Source organism: Medicago sativa, chromosome 1, assembly GCF_051527215.1.
Source record: "Medicago sativa cultivar Bolivia chromosome 1, Bolivia_mono, whole genome shotgun sequence".
Classification (NCBI taxonomy): Eukaryota; Viridiplantae; Streptophyta; class Magnoliopsida; order Fabales; family Fabaceae; genus Medicago; species Medicago sativa.
Window position 1 is genome coordinate 85,480,615 of NC_140749.1, and position 22,291 is coordinate 85,502,905.

At 31.7% G+C, this 22,291-nt stretch overlaps 1 protein-coding gene across 1 annotated transcript; it reads left to right on the forward strand.

The window, feature by feature from the left end:
* The first annotated feature begins 1,528 nt into the window (after positions 1-1,528).
* LOC146958496 (protein HOTHEAD-like) lies at positions 1,529-5,664 on the forward strand. The gene is made up of 5 exons (XM_085740001.1): positions 1,529-1,781; positions 2,065-2,709; positions 2,992-3,389; positions 3,825-4,387; positions 4,616-5,664. The coding sequence occupies exons 1-5, from the start codon at positions 1,700-1,702 to the stop codon at positions 4,656-4,658; spliced, it is 1,731 nt and encodes a 576-aa protein (XP_085596127.1). The 5' UTR covers positions 1,529-1,699; the 3' UTR covers positions 4,659-5,664.
* The last annotated feature ends 16,627 nt before the right edge of the window (positions 5,665-22,291 follow it).

Sequence of the window (22,291 nt, forward strand, 5' to 3'; positions counted from 1 at the left end):
GTTTGTACAAATAAAAAAATATTAAAATTGAAGCTATTTTTGTATAATTAATAAAACTCTCAAGGGAGATTCTTTATTCACACTCAAAATTTGAACTTAAAAATGAATAGCATAATAATTTAACTTAAAAATGACAACTTTGAACTTGAAAATCGAGTCATATTAGCAAAAATTTCTAGACTTAAAAAAAATCTAATTAAATTCATTTTAATTAATTGATTAGTAGATAGAATTTGTCTAGTGTGCTGGGCTTCGGCCCTCTTTGTAATAGAATTTTTTTTGTCGCGTGTATGAATTAAACAATAAATTATAATTAGTGCAAGATAATTTTGTTTAAATTTTTAAAAGATATTCCATAACATAGTATTAATGAAAATACATATTTTGATTTTAATTAATTAAAAGAGAGATTAATAGTTATGTAAGCACTACTTAGCCGCAAAGACGATTTTATGCAGAGGTCGAGATTTGAACTTTAGACTCTCTACTTCTTAATATTTAAAATGCGTGAGCCTAAGCTACTAGGCTACTTGACAAAAAAAATACAGAGTAATAAATTTATATAATAATATGCAAAAAAAAGTAAGAATATATAAAAAAAATTGATAGAATAATGAATTGTCTCGGTATGCATGTAAAAGTAAATGAAGAGAGATTAATGAAAAATTGAATTTCCCAAGAAAAAAAGAATAGACTAAAGAAGTTGAATTTAATATTTTTATTTAAAGTTTGTACAAATAAAAAAAATATTAAAGTTGAAGCTATTTTTGTATACCTAATTTATTTTTTTATAAAATAAATTTATGGCAAGAGGATGATTACCCAGTCGAAGGAAAAGAAAACCTACACTTAATTTATCTGACAATATAATTTTACATTGAGATAAATGAGCAATTTTTTTGAAGTTAATATATATAATATAACTATGATATAGTATTTGATTGTTGAAATGTGTTCAAGCTATCAAACTATTTGTTTGGAAGTTTAGAGGGGAGGACTTCGAGGAGTGAAAAATATAAGAAAAAATTGAAAAACTTTCACCTTTTTTGAAAGAGTGATTTTTTTTAGATAATGATAAATAATGTGTATAATTATTTTATTTTTAATTGTAAGAATATTATTATAACAACATAGGTTGAATATGATGAATTCATATAAACCATCTAAAACCCTCATCCGATTTAATTCTTGAATCCCACCAAATTAAAAGGGTTTTGTATTATGAAGATAAATGAACTCCTCAAAATTTTCCCCTTTCAAACTAATTTATTCCTTTCTCATTTTTTTCTCCCAAACCCTCACATCTCTTCTTCTCCAAACTCACAAACAAAACCTTAGACTATGCCTCAAGTAATAACAAATAACTGAACTTCTTAGTTGTATCTTTCCAATATTGAGAGGTTAAAGCAACCAATTTATTATGCATGTAATAGATTAAGAACAATATGTGCCATCCGTCCTAAACACGTGTTATTTTTTGAAGAATAGATTCCCAATGGAATTTAAGAGTCTTTATTGAATCTTGGCATATTGTTGGATGCAACTTTGATGTCCCTGAACAAAATAATTTTATGTGCAAAAGTGTCTTTAATTTTTGTGTATTATATATTATTATAAATAGAGTAGTTTCAATTACGTGAGAACATTTATCAAATCAAATCAAATTGTTCTAGCTTCTAACAAGTGAAGATAGGTGCCAATGGGTTGGTCCTTGGCCCAATTTATATGGGTAATTCTTGCTGGAAGCTTGTTATTTAATGCCTTATCTTATTCTTATAAAGGTATAATGCTTTGTAGTTTGTTGAATTTGAAGTAGTTTTTTTTTTAAATGTTTTAAAAAATTAGAGTCACTTTATCATCATCAAATTGATTTTTATCAGTATAGAAGTTGATTTCTTCAACCCTTTTAATCAAAGAATTTGAGAATAGAAAATGAGAGGAACAAATTTGTTTTTTCTTTTTTTGGTGGTTACTAGGTAGTTATGTAGCGTCTCTTTGAATCTCTTTTGATGTTATGAGTCATTTTATGTGATCTTTATTTTTTTTTCTTCTGTGTCAATGCAGCACCAATGTACACATTTATCAAAGAAGCCACATTTGCTCCTCCAATCTTAACATATGATTATATAGTAATTGGTGGAGGAACATGTGGTTGTCCACTAGCAGCAACACTTTCCCAAGGTGGAAAAGTTTTAGTCCTTGAAAGAGGAGGTTCACCATATACAAATCCAGAACAGATCAACATACATAACTTTGTTAATACCCTTTTTAATATAAGTCCTTCATCATTTTCACAATTATTCATATCAACCGATGGTGTATACAATATGCGTGCACGTGTCTTAGGTGGCGGTTCTGTCTTGGGTGCTGGATTCTACTCAAGGGCTAGTTATAAGTACATAAGAGAATTTGGTTGGAATGAAACTTTGGCCAGGAGTTCATATGAGTGGGTTGAAAAGAAGATTGTTTATGAGCCTTCAATGCTTCAATGGCAATCAGCATTTAGGGACGGTTTACTTGAAGCAGGGATTTTGCCTTACAACGGTTTTACATTTGATCATGTATATGGGACTAAGGTTGGAGGGACAATTTTTGATAAGGAAGGTCATAAACACACTGCAGCTGATTTGTTAGAGTATGCTGATCCAAAGAGAATTTCTGTTTATTTGCATGCCACAGTTCAAAAGATACTATTCAAGTGGAATGCAGGTATGTATCTAAGAATACATATACCTCATTGTTAGCTTTTTACGTCGGATCCAACACTATTGCCTATTGGTCTTGGTGTGTAACTCAATGAATAGACTCCGATACCATATAGGAAATAGATGAAATTGATTATGACAAGTAGCAAAATTTAATAGTTTTATTGGTTTCTTTACACAACCTTAAACTAACAGTTAAAAAGGAACGAATGTTTGCAACAAAAAAAAAAAAAAAAAAAAGACGAAATGGAGGTATTGATGTTTTTGAACTTTTTATTTTGCACAGAAAAAGGGAGGCCACAAGCTTATGGAGTGATTTTCAAAGATACATTAGGAATCAAACATAGAGCATACATAAGCTCCAAAGTGGATAACGAAATAATAGTATCAGCTGGTGCAATTGGAAGTCCACATTTACTGATGCTGAGTGGCATTGGTCCTGCTAACCATCTTAAGGCGCTTGGAATCGAGGTGGTTATGGATCAGCCTTTTGTTGGTCAACGGATGGCAGATAATCCAAAAACAATGCTTGTTGTTCCTTCTCCTTTACCAGTAGAACTTTCTATGACTGGAACTGTGGGAATCACTAAGTTTGGTAGCTTCATTGAAGCACTCAGTGGATTGAGCTTTGGTCATTCTTTGTCTGACAAGCTTAGAGGAATTTTTGAATTGTTATCAAACCAGGTTAGCATCGCTTATGCTCATTTTTAACTATCTGCATTATGCTTTTATAAATTTGGCTAAGTGTTGTATTAAAATTAAATACTATAATCTAAAATATTAACCAATACACAATGTGTCTTTTTTGAGTCAAACATGTCGCTAAGGTAATGATGAGGCACATAACACATTGCAAATCATGTCAAAGCAGGTCATACAAAAGGTGTCTAGTTTCATATCCATAAATATATTTTTTTACGGCCGTTGTATGGTCTAGGGGGTTGTCGAGTCATTTAATTTATAGAGAAGATTTCCTTTCTCTCTAAATTTAACTATTCTATATGTCGCTCTACCATGCAGCACACCATACCCCTACTCTTAATATCATGAAGTTAGAATCTTACTTTTATATCATGACATGAAACTTAATCTTGAATTTTATTTTCTTTTTGTTTTAAGAGTGGTCTATCCTCCAAGTTTACACCAGAAACTATGGAAAGTTTTGCAGACATAATTAGATCATTAGCCAATCCAATTTTCAAATTCAAATTCAATGGAGGACTCATAGCTGAAAAGGTAATTGGACCAAGATCCACAGGTCACCTGGAACTTGTAACAACTAATCCCAATGATAATCCATCAGTTACCTTCAACTATTTCAAGGATCCAGAAGACTTGAGAATGTGTGTGGAAGGCATGAAAACAATCATAAATGTGTTAAACTCAAATGCATTCTCAAGATTTCGCTATCACAACATGCCTGTTGAAGCTCTAATAGACTTGATGTTGCTTTTACCATTGAATTTGAGACCAAAACATCTTAATGCTGCATTTTCTTTAGAACAATTTTGCATTGATACTGTCACAACAATTTGGCATTATCATGGAGGTTGCCAATATGGTAAAGTTGTTGATCATGATTATAAGGTCATTGGTGTGGAAGCTCTTAGAGTTATTGATGGGTCCGCTTTTAATCGCACGCCGGGTACTAACCCTCAAGCCACGATGATGATGATTGGAAGGTACCATTGACATATATCGATATATATATAAAGTTTTGGTCCCCTAATTTTACTTACTCAGGTAAACTTGAGTGATGAACCAAAAAACTAGATTTTAAAAAGGAAGATTAATTCCGTGAACAAGTAAAAGATATGGGCACCACCAAAACTGCAATTAAGTCTAATAACTATAGTTTGGGATATCATACACATATCTTGTCTTATTAGTCTTTTATTAATTTGATGCAGGTATATGGGACAACAGATTATAAGTAAAAGATTCTCTCAATAGAGGAACTGAAGTGGTCAATTTCAGGGCATATTTTCCATAGCTCCTTATTTGTTATTTCTGCTATATAGTAATGTCTATTTTTTTTTTTTTTTTTACTATTCTGTCTGATTAATAATGTAATAAACTGCACTATTTTCATTTGTATGAACTATGATGATTCTGTAATTTCCAACAGATTAAAACATTTTTAAAGAAACAGAATAGGACTTAAGGATATGCTCTGCACATTCATAAAATGGAATAAGCATCTAACTTTTGCAAACTTGTCCCCATTTTTCACTAAAGCATATGAAGATTGAGAAAGAGAGAATTTATTGGTTTGAAAGAGCATTTTCTAGACTAAGGTACAGATAAGGTATAATTATAAATTATCTATTCATAGAATGACCTTCAAAACCCTTGGTGAAGAATATTCATAGCATAACCCTCAAAGCATATCCTTTTGGTTATTGGTTTATTCCATGTCATGTGCTTAAGGTGAAGTTGTTATAAATGATGATGATCATAGAATGTGTTGTGCAACAGCAAGAGTTCCCAAAAGAAGATGTGGTGAAGAGTAAGCAAATCAGCTATAGGGCTTCTCTTTCTTGGCAGGAAATTATCATGACCATTCCATCATGTGTCTTGCCAAAGGAGAGTTGCCTTGTTGCTGCTTTGGCTTAATATGTATTCATCTTCTGTATGCTATGTTTTTTTTAAAAAAATTTTAGGTGCAGGGATCGAACTCTGAACCTCTTTCCGAGTACGCCTTCAACAAATCAATCCATACCATTGGACTACACCTTAAGAGACCTCTATACGCGATGTTATTCATGTCCATCTGATACTTCCTTCTTCTTCTTCTTCTTCTTCTTTGTAATTTGCATTTTAAAATGTTTGTCAAAGGAAGCAAGTAAATGGGAAAGTATTGAAACTATAGAAGTTTAAACTGTAATACCACAGTTTCATTCCCTTTCTATTTTCAGCTCAAACTAGTATTGAAATGGAAAACAGTTTTTAAAATGTAGTTTTTTTCCCTATTTAGCAAATATATATAAACAATCACAAATTAGTTTGATTCGATAATCAATGTTAATGGCCTAAAATAATTAAAAGTAGGTAATGTAACCTTCTCTGCCATGGCTGCAAATCGGTTTCTAGGCCTTTATTACAATGTTTTGAAGCTAGGCGTACGTGTGCCTTACTAGTTGTAGACAAAACTTCAAAAAATTGCAGAACATTAAAGGGGTCCTATTCTTGCAACAATGGTCAATGGACATATACCCTAATGAATAACAGAAATGCTGAAATGCACGACATTATTTGTCGTCATTTTTGCACGAACAAGTGTATACTTGTTATTTACTTCTTTATCTTAATTTTAATTTGAGACAAAGTGACAAACTTTGCCTCTCCTAGATATATCTTATGAGAAATCACAAAAATACCTGATTGGTGGTGCTTCTCCAAAGTTTACTGTTGTCAGTCTCTTGCCTCACCAATGTCATGTAAAACGGTGGATCATGCATGCTCTTTCTTTGGTAACATGGTTTTTTAATATATATATATATATATCCAAAAGCATCAATAAACGAGCAAAAAGTCCATTACAAAAATAAATTGCATGTTGTTGAACTTGTCGTGTGATTTCGTGTGTTATTTCTCTCGTGCTGCATAGCAGCGCTCCTATGCGTAATTTTGTCTTTTTGCGAAGTTGTATTTAATATTTCAACCATTTATGACTCTTAGCATCAAATATCTCTTATTTTGCGTGTCATATACTAAATGTAATAAATTTTTGATGTGCCAATACGTTTTGTTTTTTATACTCCCTCCGTTCATTTATAACCGTCAATTTTACAGAAATTTTTTGTGAGGAATGCTAACAACACTCTCTTTTGAGCACTCTCTCTAGCACTCACTCTTTTATTGGGTGAAATCAATGTATGACCCACCACTTTATGTGGGTTCCATTTCCAAAGTGTAGGTCCCACATTGATTTCACCCAATAAAAGAGTGAGTGCTAGAGAGGGTGTTCAAAAAAGAGTGTTGCTAGCATTTCTCATTTTTTGTTTCTAATTAACTGTCACTTTCAAAGTTCAATGTAACATTAAATTTTGTTTTTCCTATAATGCCCTTAGTAATTTATTGCAGAGAGGGAAATATATATGAAATATGATATTAAATAATTAAGGATATTATAGGCAAAACATACAGTAAGTTATTGTATCAAAAGTAGTGAAATACATTTAGTGTATTGGTTTGTGTAAAAAGTCAAAATGTGACAATTAAAAAGGAACGGAGGGAGTATATACCAAAGATTACTTACCCATGATGAATATCAAGGCTGAAAACGAGTCGAGCTGAGTTGAAGCTCAGCTCGACCCTATGAAAATTAAATTGGCTCTCTTTTTAAAAAAATAAATCGGCTCAAAACATGACCAATCCAATAGAAAAACCTCAAATCAAATTAACCCAAACTGCAAAAAACTACATTTGATTTGAATGCATTTGGATCATTTTTTACTCAACCGCATGGTATGTTTTGGTTTGCGGTTTTTATTTTACCAACCAAACCAAACCGCGACTAAGAAAAACATTAATCAAACATATATCACCTAGACCAATAATCATAAAAACTCAATGAAAACTTTTACAAACTGACATTTTTTTTTCTTGTTAAGTTTCTTCTTTCTCTTTTATTTCAAAATTTTCAAAAATATACTTATGTGCTACTTGAATTTTTAGAGAATATGATAAAATATTGTCTTTTGCATTTCTTACAAAATAAAGATTACCTTTTGTCCGTATTTTTAATTTGGTATATGTAGTTGGGAACATCGTTGGATAAAATTAAAATTATAATGTTGAATGAAATTTAAAACATTGTTGGAGTTATCTTGGGTTTTAGCTTTTTAAATTGATTTTAATGTTGGAAACAAAAAAATTATTGTCTCAGAAAAAACCGCACCAACCGTTCCAACTCAAACCGCATTAGTTTGATTAATAACACTATACTAATTTCATTTCCAATGTAGAAGATTGCACGCAGCTCTTTATAGATAGCTTTCTCCGTATCCTTAACAAAACAACCGATGTAGCACTTGTGAAATTGCAAGCTTAAAACCTACCAGTTGCTGAATAGAAGTAAGAGTCTGTTGAATGTATGGGTCTGTGTTTACTGTTTATGCTATAGTCTGCTTGTTGTCAACGTTATCACTGTGGGTATTAGACTAAATTAGATTAGGGGTCTTTTAAGTTATTTAATTGTATTAGATTGATCTTTTAAGTTTTTCACTAAGGTCATTTAGGTTATTTAATTGTAACATTTGAAATCCCTCAAATTGTTACTAGTTATTTAGGCTTTAAATGCCAAATAACTTACATTTCTAACATTTGAAATCCCTCAAATTGTTACAGTTAAATAACTTTAAGGATCTAAGTAAAACAATAAAAACTTAAAGGGCTAATTTGTTGCAATTTAATAATTTACCATTTTTTATTCAAAGTGGGAGTTTTTGTGATTATAAATATTGAATTGGTTCGTGGACCAAACGAGTCGAACTATACATAACTCAAGTTCAACTTATTTATTTGACGAGTTTAATTTTCAACTCAATTTCGACTCATTTAGTTCATAAACCAAGTTCAATGAATTAATTACTCGAACTATTTTCGAGTTGGTTCGATTCATTGCCCGTCATATCGGACGCAGTGACTGAGTTCAAACTTCAGCTCCACCATTTGTGATTATATATATCGAATTGGTTTATGAACCAAACGAGTCAAACTATACATAGCTAGAAAAAGTATACAAAATTTTCATTTATCTATACTTTTATATAAAAAAATACTAATATTTTGCGTGATATTTTTCTTTTCGATTTTACCCGTCTATTAAATTGTTTTTTTTCCTTCATTTCATCCTTCTTTACCAATTAAATAACTTCAATTTTTTAAAAAAAAATTGGATAAAATTTTACATTTTTAATATTTTTATCAATAAAAGGCGAAAAGACGGTTATGTTACTGTCTAAATGCTAGTATACTAGTATGGAAACCCGTGGCAAGCACGGGCTAGAATTTCGTCATACTTAAGAGAGAGGATATTGTGATATATCAAATGCAGTTCAAGCTCAATATATACAACAAATAAATGAAAAAACTCATACTTAAGTTTTAATATTTTGGATGAAAATGTGGTATCATTCTCACATGTGTGGTTGAACTTTCTCAAATGTGTCGATTCACACCAGTGGTTGGTCCTTCAGAAGGCCTAACAGTTGTATGATATCTCAATTTAACATTGTGAGAGAGTGCACATGTGTGGTTCTTTGTGGTGGATCACGAACACATATAGTGTGACATTTAACAAAGAGATGTGAATGTAATAAGTGAGTTAAAATTCCATTGTATGTAGGAGTGGATGTTGAACTACATATAAATGATATGACCCATACACCACCTAATGTCTTAAAATTTTGGGTGAAGATGTGATGTCAATCTCAATTGTGTAGTTGTTTTTAGCCTAATATGATTCAATTGTGTAGTTGATATTAGCCTAATATGATTATGCAACCCAATAGTCTCTAACAGAACTCTCAACATTATGATAAATTATTTTGTTAGTTTTTGGATGTCATTCGCTTTCATGCAAAAAAATATTATTAATTTATGTTATTTCAAATTGCTTCACTTTTGTTCTTTGGGAGGATCTGACGATGGGAAAATGTAAATGTGTTCTACTGAGTTGACAAAATACATGTTTATTTTAGGCTTAATAGCAGTTTTCGCCCCCTAACTTTCACGAAGTTGCGATTTTGGCCCTCTAAGAAAAAAAACTACAAAATTGCCCCCTAAGTTTTGCAACTGTAGCAGTTTTGGCCACCCAAGGCCAAAAAAAATAAAAAATAATAACACGTGGCACATCACTTAGGGTGGCACGTCAGCGTAGACCGAGTCAAAATTGGCATTGGGGGCCAAAACCGGTACAAGTGCAAAACTTAGGGGGCGGTTTTGTAGTTTTTTTTCTTAGGGGGCCAAAATCACAACTTTGGAAAAGTTAGTGGGTTAAAACTGTTATTAAGCCTTTATGTTGCGTTTTTTCTTTAATAAGTATACTATTTTGGTAGCATAAATACCAATAATCTTCAACTCCTTCAACAAATCTGTAAAATTACCAACAACTCACTATTTCCTATACTCTCGCGAATGAAACTAACGTTCCTTAATTTTTTTTCCTTATCATTTCTCTTTCATGTTCTAATTTCTTTTTATTGTTCTTTCTTTTTTTTTTTTTTTTTTAATTTACTTACTATCTTTTCATGAAATAAATGAACAATCCCTCAATAAAAAAAATTAACAAAAACATTTCTCTATGAAACCGCTACCAACTCACCTTTTTTTACCAAGTTGTGCCTCGGTTTGACTTAATTTGGATGTAATAGTAGATGTTCAGAAATGTATGAATGATATGATCAATATAACTCAAGCATAATTATTCAATAATCTTTAACTCCTTCAACAAACTCATAAAATTACCGGTAACTTACTATCTTCACTCATCGTTTCTTTCGTCTTCTTTCTTTTTTGTAATTTACTTTCTCTTCCCTCGTCATTTATTTCCCTCATGAAAGAAAAGAGCAAAACATCCTTTGTAACTTACTATATTCCCTCATCATTTCTTTCGTCTTCTTACTTTTTTACAATGTTGTACTGACACCTTATTCAGCTATTTCACCATATCATAGACACAAAGAGTCTCACATTTAAGGGAGAGATATTAATTTTTCATGTGTGAGTTAAACTTTTATATTAGATGCAAGACTAGATATTGAGAAACATGTAAGTAAGATGACCAATATACCTAATATCTTAAGTTTTTTGATGAAGATGTGTTGTCAATATCATTTTTTAGGGTTTCTTTTAACCAAATATAATGATCCAACCCATTGCAGACTCCCTTATAACTCTGAACTTTATGATGAACTGGTTTGTTAGTTTTTTGATTCCATTTGCTTAATTTTTTTTTTAATAAATATAAAAATTATTTCAAATCAAAAATCAAAAATTAGAATAATTTAAAAAGTGAAAATAAAATTACATTCATAATATACATATTGATGCATCCATGAGAACCATATCTAGATAGAACGGATGTGTGTCACAGATGACATCATGAACGAACCAAGCATGAATGATTCGAACAACTTTGCTTCATGATTCTATGACCGAATCGATCTCAGAGAAGTTATCGGATCTTGGTGTAATGACATTTTTTTGGAGTTTGACAACATTCTTTGGAAGAAATATGCATGTGAAGTAAGAAAAATGTTTATTATATAAAGAGTAAAGAAAAATAATTTACGTGTTCATTCATGGAAAAAAAAAATTACGTGTTCAATAATGTACAAAATAGGAAATTATGTGATGATGTTTGTAATAACTTAGAATATGATGCAAATATACAAAATCATGCCATTTGATTGACTTATTATATAAAAATGACACATCTTACATTGGAATTAGTTTAAATAATAAAAGGTGATGATTTATTAAAATTTGATTGGTTAACCTAATATGTATGTAGATAAATTCTTACGTGAACTTTCACCTAACACGTCATTCTTACAGCCAACCAATTAAGGCGGCTGACGATGGATGTTTGTGCAGGGTGTCAATCTAGTTGGGATGTTGTGGATTCATCTTCATGTCCTCCCTACCTCTTTGCTTATAAAAAATAAATAATTATGTATGATTTTTTTCCGTAAATTAAAACAATAGTTAAAATGATTTTACTCACATTTCTTTTTAGCTACATGATTTGAAATCAACCACGTGATATTGTTTTCCTCTCAATATCAGACTCAAATATTAGCTATACGTTTTTTTTAAATACTCGTAATCTCTATTTTAAAACATACGTTTTTTTTAGCTATACGTTTTTTATGACACGAAGAAATAATTAATACTCTTTAGAAATTTAAGATGACATGTGTACTCTTGAAATATGGAAAGACTTTTGTTAATAGAAAGATTCTTGAAATAAATTAAACAATAAAAAATAAGAAATAAATAAATAAAATAAAAGAGAATGAGGTTGAAAGCAACGATTTTTGTTATGGAAGAAAGAGGTAGATGAAAATAATGAAAATCAAATTGTCTATATATAGGAAAGAATATGTCATGTGATTGGTTGATGAAAAATAAATGAGTCATATGATTTATTTTAATTGGCTAATAGAAAATGAATGAGTAAAAATCTATTTTGATTGGTTGATGAAAAAACATTAAATGAGATAGAGAATATGAAGACGCCACGTGTAATATTGCTTATAGATGTATGCTTTTGTATTATATAAAGATAAAGATATCCTTTAAAAAAATGCTAGTATATATAGTTGCACTTGCTTATGATGCTAATGCTTGTAAGGATAATGGTACACAATTTTCATACTACTTCAGTCTCGAACATAAGCAAAAATGGTTTGAATAAAAGTTAACATATTTAACCTAAAATAAATTTGAATCAAATACATAAAAAAATTTGACTAATTTTTGCTTATAATTGAGACTAGAGCGAGTATTAAGTTTCACAAGCATCAAAGAGAAAGTTCAACATATCATCATACATATAAGGATGAGAATAGGACATTACATGATACACCCTCCGATCACAAATATAAGAAAAAATTCATTTTTTAGGTTCATTCAATAAATGATGTATGTGGACTATTAAATAGACCACATACATCATTTATTGAATGAACCTAAAAATAAATTTTTGTTTATATTTGTGACCGGAGGGTGTAATTGATAGGGCTCTACTGCCTAGTCTATGATAGACTCTAGTCTGGCTAAATTGTTTTTAGACTGAGAAGGCTAATGGTTCTTTTTAAAAGTTTATTTAACTAAAAATGTCGCATTACATGTCACAAAAAGGTCTTTTAGATTTACGAGATCGATTTACTTAAGTAATATAACTAAAATTTTGTTACTTTTTATTATCATATTCGATTTTTAACATTGAATAAACTATAAAGTTTTAACTTTACTTCTTCGAAAAAAAAATTGTTCACTTTATCTGTAATTTAAGCTTATTAATGTACATTAAATTTTTGTGCATATTAAAATATATGACTGATTATAATTTTGGTCTCTTTATTTTAACTCATTCATAAAATTGATCCTTTATTTAAAAAAAAAAACAGTTTTGGTCCCATCTGAAGAAAAAAGTTGACTAAAAAAATAATGATGTAACACATTTTAAATGTTGCCTCATACAATTTGATGATGTAGAATGATCAATAGTTGTAAAATTACAAGAAAACCAAAAATTTATCTTTTAGCTTCAAAAAATATCCATTTTTATATATCAATCGATGATATGTATAGTTAATCCACATGGATGATCCTCCAATGTCATATTGTATGTCACGTTATTTAAAATGTATCACATTCTTGTTCTTAAGTCAAAAAATTGAGGGAGAGATCAAAACTTGGAGATTTTAAAATTGGGTGGGGGGGGGGGTTGAATTATGTAATTATGCCTAAAATGTATTATTATAAACTATAATTGAAATATGATATTACATGTCCGATTTCTAAAATTTATTAAAAAAAATGTCAAATTCTTTAAAATGTCATATTAAATATTAAAATGGAGTTTAATCTCATTTTTGTTCTTTTTTAGGGATTAATCTCATTAGTCATTAACCCGTTATTTTATTTAAGCATATTACTCATTTAAATACGTTCATATGAAATTGCTTTTAAGTAGGTTTACAAATCATACCATACTTTCAAAAATGACAAACTCAGACCTAAAACTAAGTCTATTACAAGCTACAAATCAAGATTTTTGACTTGCAAAAGTTAGTTCGGCTTGCCATATTTCACTCCTAATTTCCTGCACACTATGAAAAAAACAAAGATATTTTTTTTATCCCCTAAACTAAGACAACTTTTATATTTTCCAAAATATTACCATTTTTCTTTTATTAAGTGTGTGTGGTTGCTTGTACAAAAATATCATTAATAAATAGTTATTAATATTATTTTGAGAAAAATATTTTCATCTATGAATTTTACTATATTTTGAATTTTTTATTGAATTTTGACTATGTTTCATATTAGTTTTTAGAAACTAATTAAACCAACAAAAATCAAGAGATTGAACTAAAACGATTAATACAAATCATTTATGACTACTCAAATTTAAATCATGATTAGAACAATTCTTACTCATATTTTCCTCATCTCCATTCCTACCGAACATTGAATTAGTATAGTCTCATTTCATTTCCATAGGAATCAATCAACGGTTAAGACAAAGAAAAAAAAATTAACGAATTTTTCAAAGTAACTATACCCTTTGTGAAAAGGATAAAAGAGATGGGGAAATAACATTTACTTTACATGAGAGGTGGAAATAGGCTAGGCCGAGCTAGGCTTTGCAAGGTCTGAGTCTGGTCTGCCAAATTTTTTGAAGGCCTAAGCCTAGCCTGCGGCCTGTCATAGGCTTACTTTTTATTCGTGAGCATGACCTTCTGATAACCTGATACGACCTATTAGCCTGTCTAAAAGCCTATTTCATATGAACATATTTAAATAAGCAATGTGGACTTTAAATAGACTAGCGAACTAATATATCAATTAAATTAAACTCTCATTTGATAATTAACATGAGCTTTTAGGGAAGTTGACTATATAGTGTATCATATTTCAATTCTAGTTTATAATAATACATTTTTTTTTGACAAAAACAGTTTATAATAATACATTTCAATATGCAAAAAATTAATGTAAACTAATAAGCTTAAATTACTAAAAAAATTAACAAATTTTTATTTTAATTCAAAGTACAAAATATAATATAATAATAAATAATATTATTCATATTTACTTAAATAGGCCGACCTAATAGGCCTAAAAGGCTTTTTGAATGGCATGTGGCCTGACCTTTAAAGCTAAATAGGCTTCTAAAAAAGCTTAGGCCTTCTCTATTTAATAAAAAAGTCTGTCCTGACCTAGCCTATCGTAGGCTAAGTTATAGGCCCATGTTCCCATCCCTTGATGAGAACATGTTGTTGACAGAACTTACGACCTTGGCAGTGGTCACTCAACACTTTACATGTAATGGAGCATCTCTTGATTCTAGCTGTTTCCATTTCCTTCCTCCTCTACAGTTGACAACTTTAAAAATCTTGAAAGAATATGGACTGAGTGGAGAAATCTTTTTCAAGCTAGATATTGTGATACCATCATGAATTCACGACCTTCAAGAATGATCAAATAGTCCATTCAATTCCTTTAACCTTAGTATAGTATATCCGAAGCATAACCCCTGAGTTTATACCATTTTTTATGCGTTTAACCCTAGTATGGTGCCTATATATAAAGTTTTGGAGTGTGAACCTAATAAAATCAAACCAAACACATTTTATGGAAGAAGCCATGATGAGTAAGATTGCTAATATAGTAAGCAAATCATTCAAAGGGCGTATCTCCTTTGGCAGGTATAATTAATGGTGGCTGCTAGTTTATTTTACATCTATATTAAAATTTTATGTTTATCAAATAAAAAATAAAAAAACTATCACGGTAAACAACTTGCCAAAGGAGAGCTGCTCTTTGAGTGTTTAGCTTAGACATTGTCTCGTCCTGCCAATTCAATCATCCAAAAGTCTATCAACTTTCCAAAGAAAGGTAAATGTATCCAAAAGTCTATATAATTATTTTATTTTGTAACATTTAAATTTTTGCCATTTAAAATCAAAATTGTGTTTATAGCATTTCTCTTGTGTTATTTAAACATCAAAATACAAATATCATATGCGACACCATATATATTTATTTTATCTTTCTTATTTTTTTTTATCTATTACAACTTTACAAGCATTTTAAAAATAGCTATATGCAAATCAAAGAACATTGTATTTGACATCAAAATTTGGATGTAAAGTATCATTTAAGAGCAAATGAAATAAAATTGTCTTCATTGTGTGGAATCTGTTCTGGACTAGATCTAACATATTATGCAGCCCAAGAATCACCAGATCAATACGAAGCAATACTACCTAGAGTCGAGTTGAGAGCTGAGATTCACAACCAGCCAACGACGTTGACGAAGAGATTACCCCATGAAGTATGCAGATTTTTGCTTTTCAATATCGCGTTGAGTACAACATTATGGAGTTTGTGGAAAAACATGAATTTAAAATTATGGGATGAGGTGGAATATGAGAATGTTGCAACCATACATCAATGTGCACTTTTGGCAACCAATGACAATAGACAAAGTTGTAAAAGAAGGCGGCGGAGGGTGCTCAAACACAGCTAGCCGGGAGCCATTAGAGGAAACCACATCTTGATATGTTGAAATGTAACGTTGACATGACTTTCATGAACAACAAGGTGGAATAAGCATGTATAGATCATGATGGACGGTTTCTAAAGGTCAAAACAAATTACTTACTCTCAGCGGCGAAGCTAGCGATAATTCTATGAGGTGGCCACATATAATTTTTTTTTTAAACTAATCTAATGCCCTGCAAAAAAATTCACAATAACTATTACTTGTTCTTAATAAAATATACACTTGATTCAACAAGAATGGATTATACCAAAAAATGCGGCAATAAACTATTTTGTACCAAAAAAGCCACATTAGAATAGCGGATTGTACCAAAAAAGCTACAACAAAAGAAATAAAGACTAATAGTAGCTATTTATGAAAATTGAACTCGACGGCCCTTCAAAGACTCAAATTCATCCATAATTGCAGCTGAGCTAAACTGACTTGCAATGTCCTTTTCAATGTAGATAACCAAGCTATTGAAAGAAAATCATCACTCATTTTGTTTCTTTGTTTTGTCTTGAGATTTTTCATTGATGAGAAAGCAAAACTAACTATAGAAACATAGTAACCATAAAAACTAACTAAATTTTAGCGGTTTGTGTTGCTATCGCTAAATTCCAAAGCAAAACATAAAAAATTGATTTCAAACTAAATGAGATTATTGTGAAATGTGAATTGAGATCATACCTGGTAACCTGGGTGAATTGAGAATCTAATTAATGTTGCTTGTTGTTAACCTGTTGCTTTTAGGTCACCATGGCACCGCACGGATTGTTTGTTTGTCTCTCTCGTGTGTACTGTGTAATTGTGTTGCGTGGGGATCCCGTGTTGTGTGTTGTGTTGTAATCTGAAGAGTTAAAAAACCACTTTACCTTGTTTTTTTATTAATAATAATTGTGTGGTGGGATGTGGGTATGAGCTCACTTTTGTATTATTTTACTGTTAGATAAACTATAAAGATTATTATTATTTATCTCTTTTGGGTGTTAATCTTCCGGTTCCTATAAGACACGATTAAATAATTTCAAGTTCCACCGGAAGTTAAATAAAGATAGAAAAAAAATTAGTTCACTTAAAATAAAACTTGGGGTAGCTAAATATATATTATTAGAGGCAGCTAAATATAAAAATATACCTACTCACTCAAAAAAATATTTTTTTTTTGGGGTAGCAAGGGCTACCCCTCCCTTATACTACCATTCGCCCCTGCTTACTCTCCTTTGTTACCGGTAAAGGATGGTGATGCTCTTGACCATTAAAATTTGATTAGTGTGAACTAGTAATTGTGGTTTGATAATGTTATTTTCAAGCTTGATGCAAAAGTAGTAGTAGATAATTTTTTTTGGTCAAGTAGATAGTAGTAGATAGTTTTAACAAACCCCTGCCTGAATTATCTGGCTTATGATTTATTATTTGAGATATATTATTATTATTATTTTTGTCTGAACTCGATGGTCAAGAGATGTTTCAAGAGGTCGCTCATTTTAATATTATTTTTATCTAAATACACTTAACCGTAAAATTCAATAGAATTCAGCGTTAGTGCTTATATGATTGAACTTCACAGTTCACGCTGCTAACTGACTTAAAAAACACATAATTCCATTTTTTATTTTGATTATTTAAAAAAACAAACTAAAATAGTTCAGCCGATTTAACAATTATAAATCTTTATTAATGATGAAATCTTTTAGACTAATAATAAAAATAAAACAAATATTTAAATATTTCAATGATTATTAATCAATTGGTTCTACAAACAAATTAAACAAAAATAACGTTAATTTGATTTGAGAAAATTATAAATCAATTTATTAGTTGGCGTATTTATATAAGTTATCGTAAAAAAAAGTTATGCAATTTGAGCTCTACTATCACTATTTTGTGGGTTATATAGTTTTATCAGTTATTATAGCATACCTTGTAAACTACTTATATTTGCATTAGCGAAGATGTAAAGTTTGTGAGTGAATAAAAGGCAATGGTGAAGGTGAGAAAAACACAAGAAGGGGGGGTTGAATTGTGTTTTGAAAAATTCTTCGTTTCTTCTAAAAACTGAACACACTGATCAGAAGCTAAGTGAGACAGCTTCTGAAGTGATAATCAGAATCTAAATGCAGCGGAATAAAACAGAGAGAGAGAAGAAGAACGACACAAAGCAATTATACTGGTTCCTTCCACAATCCGGAAGTAGTCCAGTCCCCCTTGCACTTCCAAGGAGATTTCACTAAGAGTAATATCTGATTACAATTGCTCAAGCACACAAGCAAGAGACTTCCTTTGCTCAAGAACACAATCAAGAGACTTCCTGCTCAAGCACAACTGCAAGAGACTTCCTAACTAAACAAAATTACACAGAAAATTGTTTAAGGTTGAACACTTGATATACAATCAGAGGTGCTCACAATACAAATCAGATACAGACTCAATGGACTTAAGAATTTCTAAGATATGACTTTGAGACACAGAAATTCTAAGTGAATGCAGAACAATTTCAGCAGAGGTTTGGCACTTGTAAAAATATTGAGAGTCTGTCGTTCAGCATTACCAAATCTCTAGGTCTTCACTCCTTTATATAGAGGTGTGAAAGAGACGTTGTGAAATTGCCAGGACACCAAAGAGTCGTTGTGAAATTCATCCTGCATTAACTCAGAAAATTCCTTGCAAAGAGATGCATTAGTAGAACCAAATATTATATCATCAACATATATTTGCACAACAAGAATATCTTTCCCAAGGGTCCTTCTGAAGAGTGTTGTATCAACCTGTCCTCTTTTAAAATCATTCTTGATTAAGAAATTACTTAGTCTATCATACCAAGCTCTGGGAGTTTGTTTCAAGCCATATAGTGATTTCTTCAGTTTAAAAACATGGTCAGGATATTTAATATCCTCAAATCCAGGAGGTTGCTTGACATACACTTCTTCTTCTATGACACCATTGAGAAATGCACTCTTGACATCCATTTGATATAATATTATGTCATGATTAACTGCATAGGAAAGAAGTAACCTGATTGCTTCCAATCTTGCAACTGGAGCAAACGTTTCATTGTAATCAATGCCTTCTTGCTGACTATACCCTTGTGCAACAAGTCTGGCTTTGTTTCTTGTTACTTCACCTTGCTCATTCAGCTTGTTTCTGAATACCCATTTTGTTCCAATAATGTTCTTGTGCTGAGGTTTGGGTACCAGATCCCACACATCATTTCTTTGAAATTGATTCAACTCTTCTTACATAGCTAAGATCCATCCATCATCTGAAAGTGCTTCATCAACTGTTGTAGGTTCAATCATTGAGATTAGTCCAATCATTGACTCTACTTGTCTGAAATATGATCTTGTTCTTCTTGGACTATCTTTGTTTCCAATGATTAGCTCCTCAGGATGTGAAGACTTGTGTTTGAATGTGTTTCTGGAAGGATCTGCTTGATGTGAGCCATCTTGTGCTTCATCAGAAGCAGTTTCATCTTGCGCTTCTGATGTGGGTTCAGCTTCTGGACTATCTTCAGATTCAGCTATTTGATCAGGTTCTGGAGTAACTTCAGGAACCTGTATCTCTGCAAAACTTTCATCTTGCTTTGAAGTTTTATCTTCAAGCTCCTTTTCATCAAATTTAACGTGCATAGATTCTTCAACACAGAGTGTTTCTGAATTATACACTCTGTATGCCTTTGACCTTTCAGAGTAACCTAAGAAGATTCCTCTTTGGGCCTTGGCATCAAATTTCTTTAGGTAGAGCTTGTTGTTCAGAATGTAACATGTATATCCAAATTGATGAAAGTAAGAGATATTGGATTTTCTTCCTTTAAAGAGTTCATATGCTGTTTTCTCCAAAATAGATCTAATATAGATCCTGTTTTGAACATAACATGTTGTATTCACTGCTTCTGCCCAAAAATGTTTAGCCAAATTGTTTTCATGGATCATGGTTCTGGCCATTTCTTGTAAAGTTCTATTCTTTCTCTCTACAACCCCATTTTGTTGTGGAGTTCTAGGAGAAGAGAATTCATGGATGATTCCATGTTTTTCACAAAAAGCTTCAAATGGCTCATTTTCAAATTCTCCACCATGATCACTTCTGATTTTCAAAATCTTTGACTCTTTTTCAGTTTGAATTTGTGTGCAGAAGTTATTGAATACCTCATATGCATGATCCTTACTTTTCAGGAATTTCACCCAAGTCCATCTGCTGTAATCATCAACAATGACTAATCCATATTTACTTCCATATAAGGATGCAGTACTCACTGGTCCAAATAAATCAATATGGAGTAATTCTAAAGGTCTTGAAGTTGAAACAATGTCTTTGGTTTTAAAAGATGATTTCACAATTTTCCCTCTCTGACATGCACCACAGAGTGCATCTGAATGATAGTCAATGTCTGGTAGCCCTTTCACAAGTTGTAACTAACTAAGCTTAGAGATTAACCTCCAGTTATCATGTCCCAACCTTCTGTGCCACATCCATTTCTTATCATTCACTGATAGTAGGCAAATCACCTTCTGATCAGCCAGTTCAGAAAAATTGATTTTATAGACATTGTCAACTCTCTTTCCCTTGAACACAATGGATTTGTCTTCCTTGTTGATTACTGTACAGTTGGGTTTTTCAAAAAGCACATCATAACCATTATCACAAAATTGACTAATGCTCAAAAGGTTATGTTCAAGACCATCTACCAACCATACATTATTAATTGAGGTAGAGGAATTACCAATAGTTCCTGTACCTATGATCTTGCCTGACTGGTTGCCTCCAAACTTCACATTTCCTCCCTCTTTCATTGTTAGGCTGAGGAACATGGACTTGTCTCCTGTCATGTGTCTCGAGCAACCGCTGTCTAGGTACTATGATCTTTGCTTTGGCACTGCTCTTAGACATACCTGCATCATTGACATTTTTAGATTTAGGTACCCATTGTCCTATGGGTCCTGGAAGGTTAGTACTTAAGGCTTTACTCTTCACTTCTTGTACCTTGTGCTGTGAGTTGGGTTGCTTCTGATTAATCATCACCTTAGGTTTTGGTACTACAGAAGCAGTAACTGTCTTCTTCTGAAACTTAGACTTCAGAGCCTCAGATTTTGGTTTCACCAGACTCTGAGGAATAGGTTCTGATCTTTTCAGGATCCTAACCTTTGAAGTCTTGGAATCAGATTTGATCATAGCCTTTGACTTAGAGTTCTTTGGCTTTGAAGTAATCTTAGCCTTAGAACTAGAAGCTTCAGGTTCTGATTGAACAACAGTTTCCAACTCAGCCCCTTCTGGTACAAAGAAGGTTTTCAGACCTTCCTTGATGCATTCACAACAAGATTTTAGATTGGTTTTCTCAAGTTTTACTTCTGGAAAACCAATTCCTTTGTCATTGTTCTTGTAAATGTTATAAATCATAGAAGCCACTCTGCTTCTGTCAATGCCAGATATAATAAAATCTTCAAGAGCAATTTCATGATTACTTAAAGATTTTTCATTACACTTTTCTTGTAGCTTCTGACATAAGAATCTGAGCTGATCTTCATACGTTTTACACATGAAGTCAAAGCCCCTAAGTCCTTGTTCAGAAGCTTTCAGATCCAATAGAGTTGATTTTTGCTGTTTTACCAAATCAGCATATTTTTCTTTTAAATCCTTCAACTCATTGGTTCTTACTTCAAAATGTGTAAGAAGTTATTTAAGTGACTCAACAAGTTCATCTCTGGGAATTTTGGAATATACCTCGTTTTCATCTTCTGAGTCTGAATCTGATCCAGCTTCTGAAGTTGCTGTTGCTACCAACCCAACAGCTACCTTTGCATCTTCATCAGCTTCCTCTTTATCAGATCCAGATTCACTTCCCAAATCATCCCAGGTTGCCATTAAACTCTGCTTAATCTGCTTCTTGAATTTGCTTGGTTTGAATGTAGACCTCTTTGACTCTTCCTTTGACTTTTCTCTTTGAAGATCAGGGCATTCAGCAATGAAGTGTCCAGGCTTCTTACAGTTGAAGCATCCCTTCTGATCTTCTTTCCTTGAGCTTCTGGAGTTACCCCTTCTGGCAAGAAACTTTTTGTTCTTCTTGGCCAGATACTGAAGTATGTTTGAGAGCATGGTCATTTCAGCAGCATCTGGTTCAGAATCTGAACTTGATTGTTCTTCCTCTTCAGATTCAACCACTTTGAGAGCTTTTGATGACTTGCCTTTGGATGGAAGAGCTATTGATTTACTCTTCTTAGTAGACTCATGTTCATTAAGACTTAACTCATGAACTTTGAGAGAACTAACAAGATCTTCGACACTTAAAGTGTTTAAATCTTTA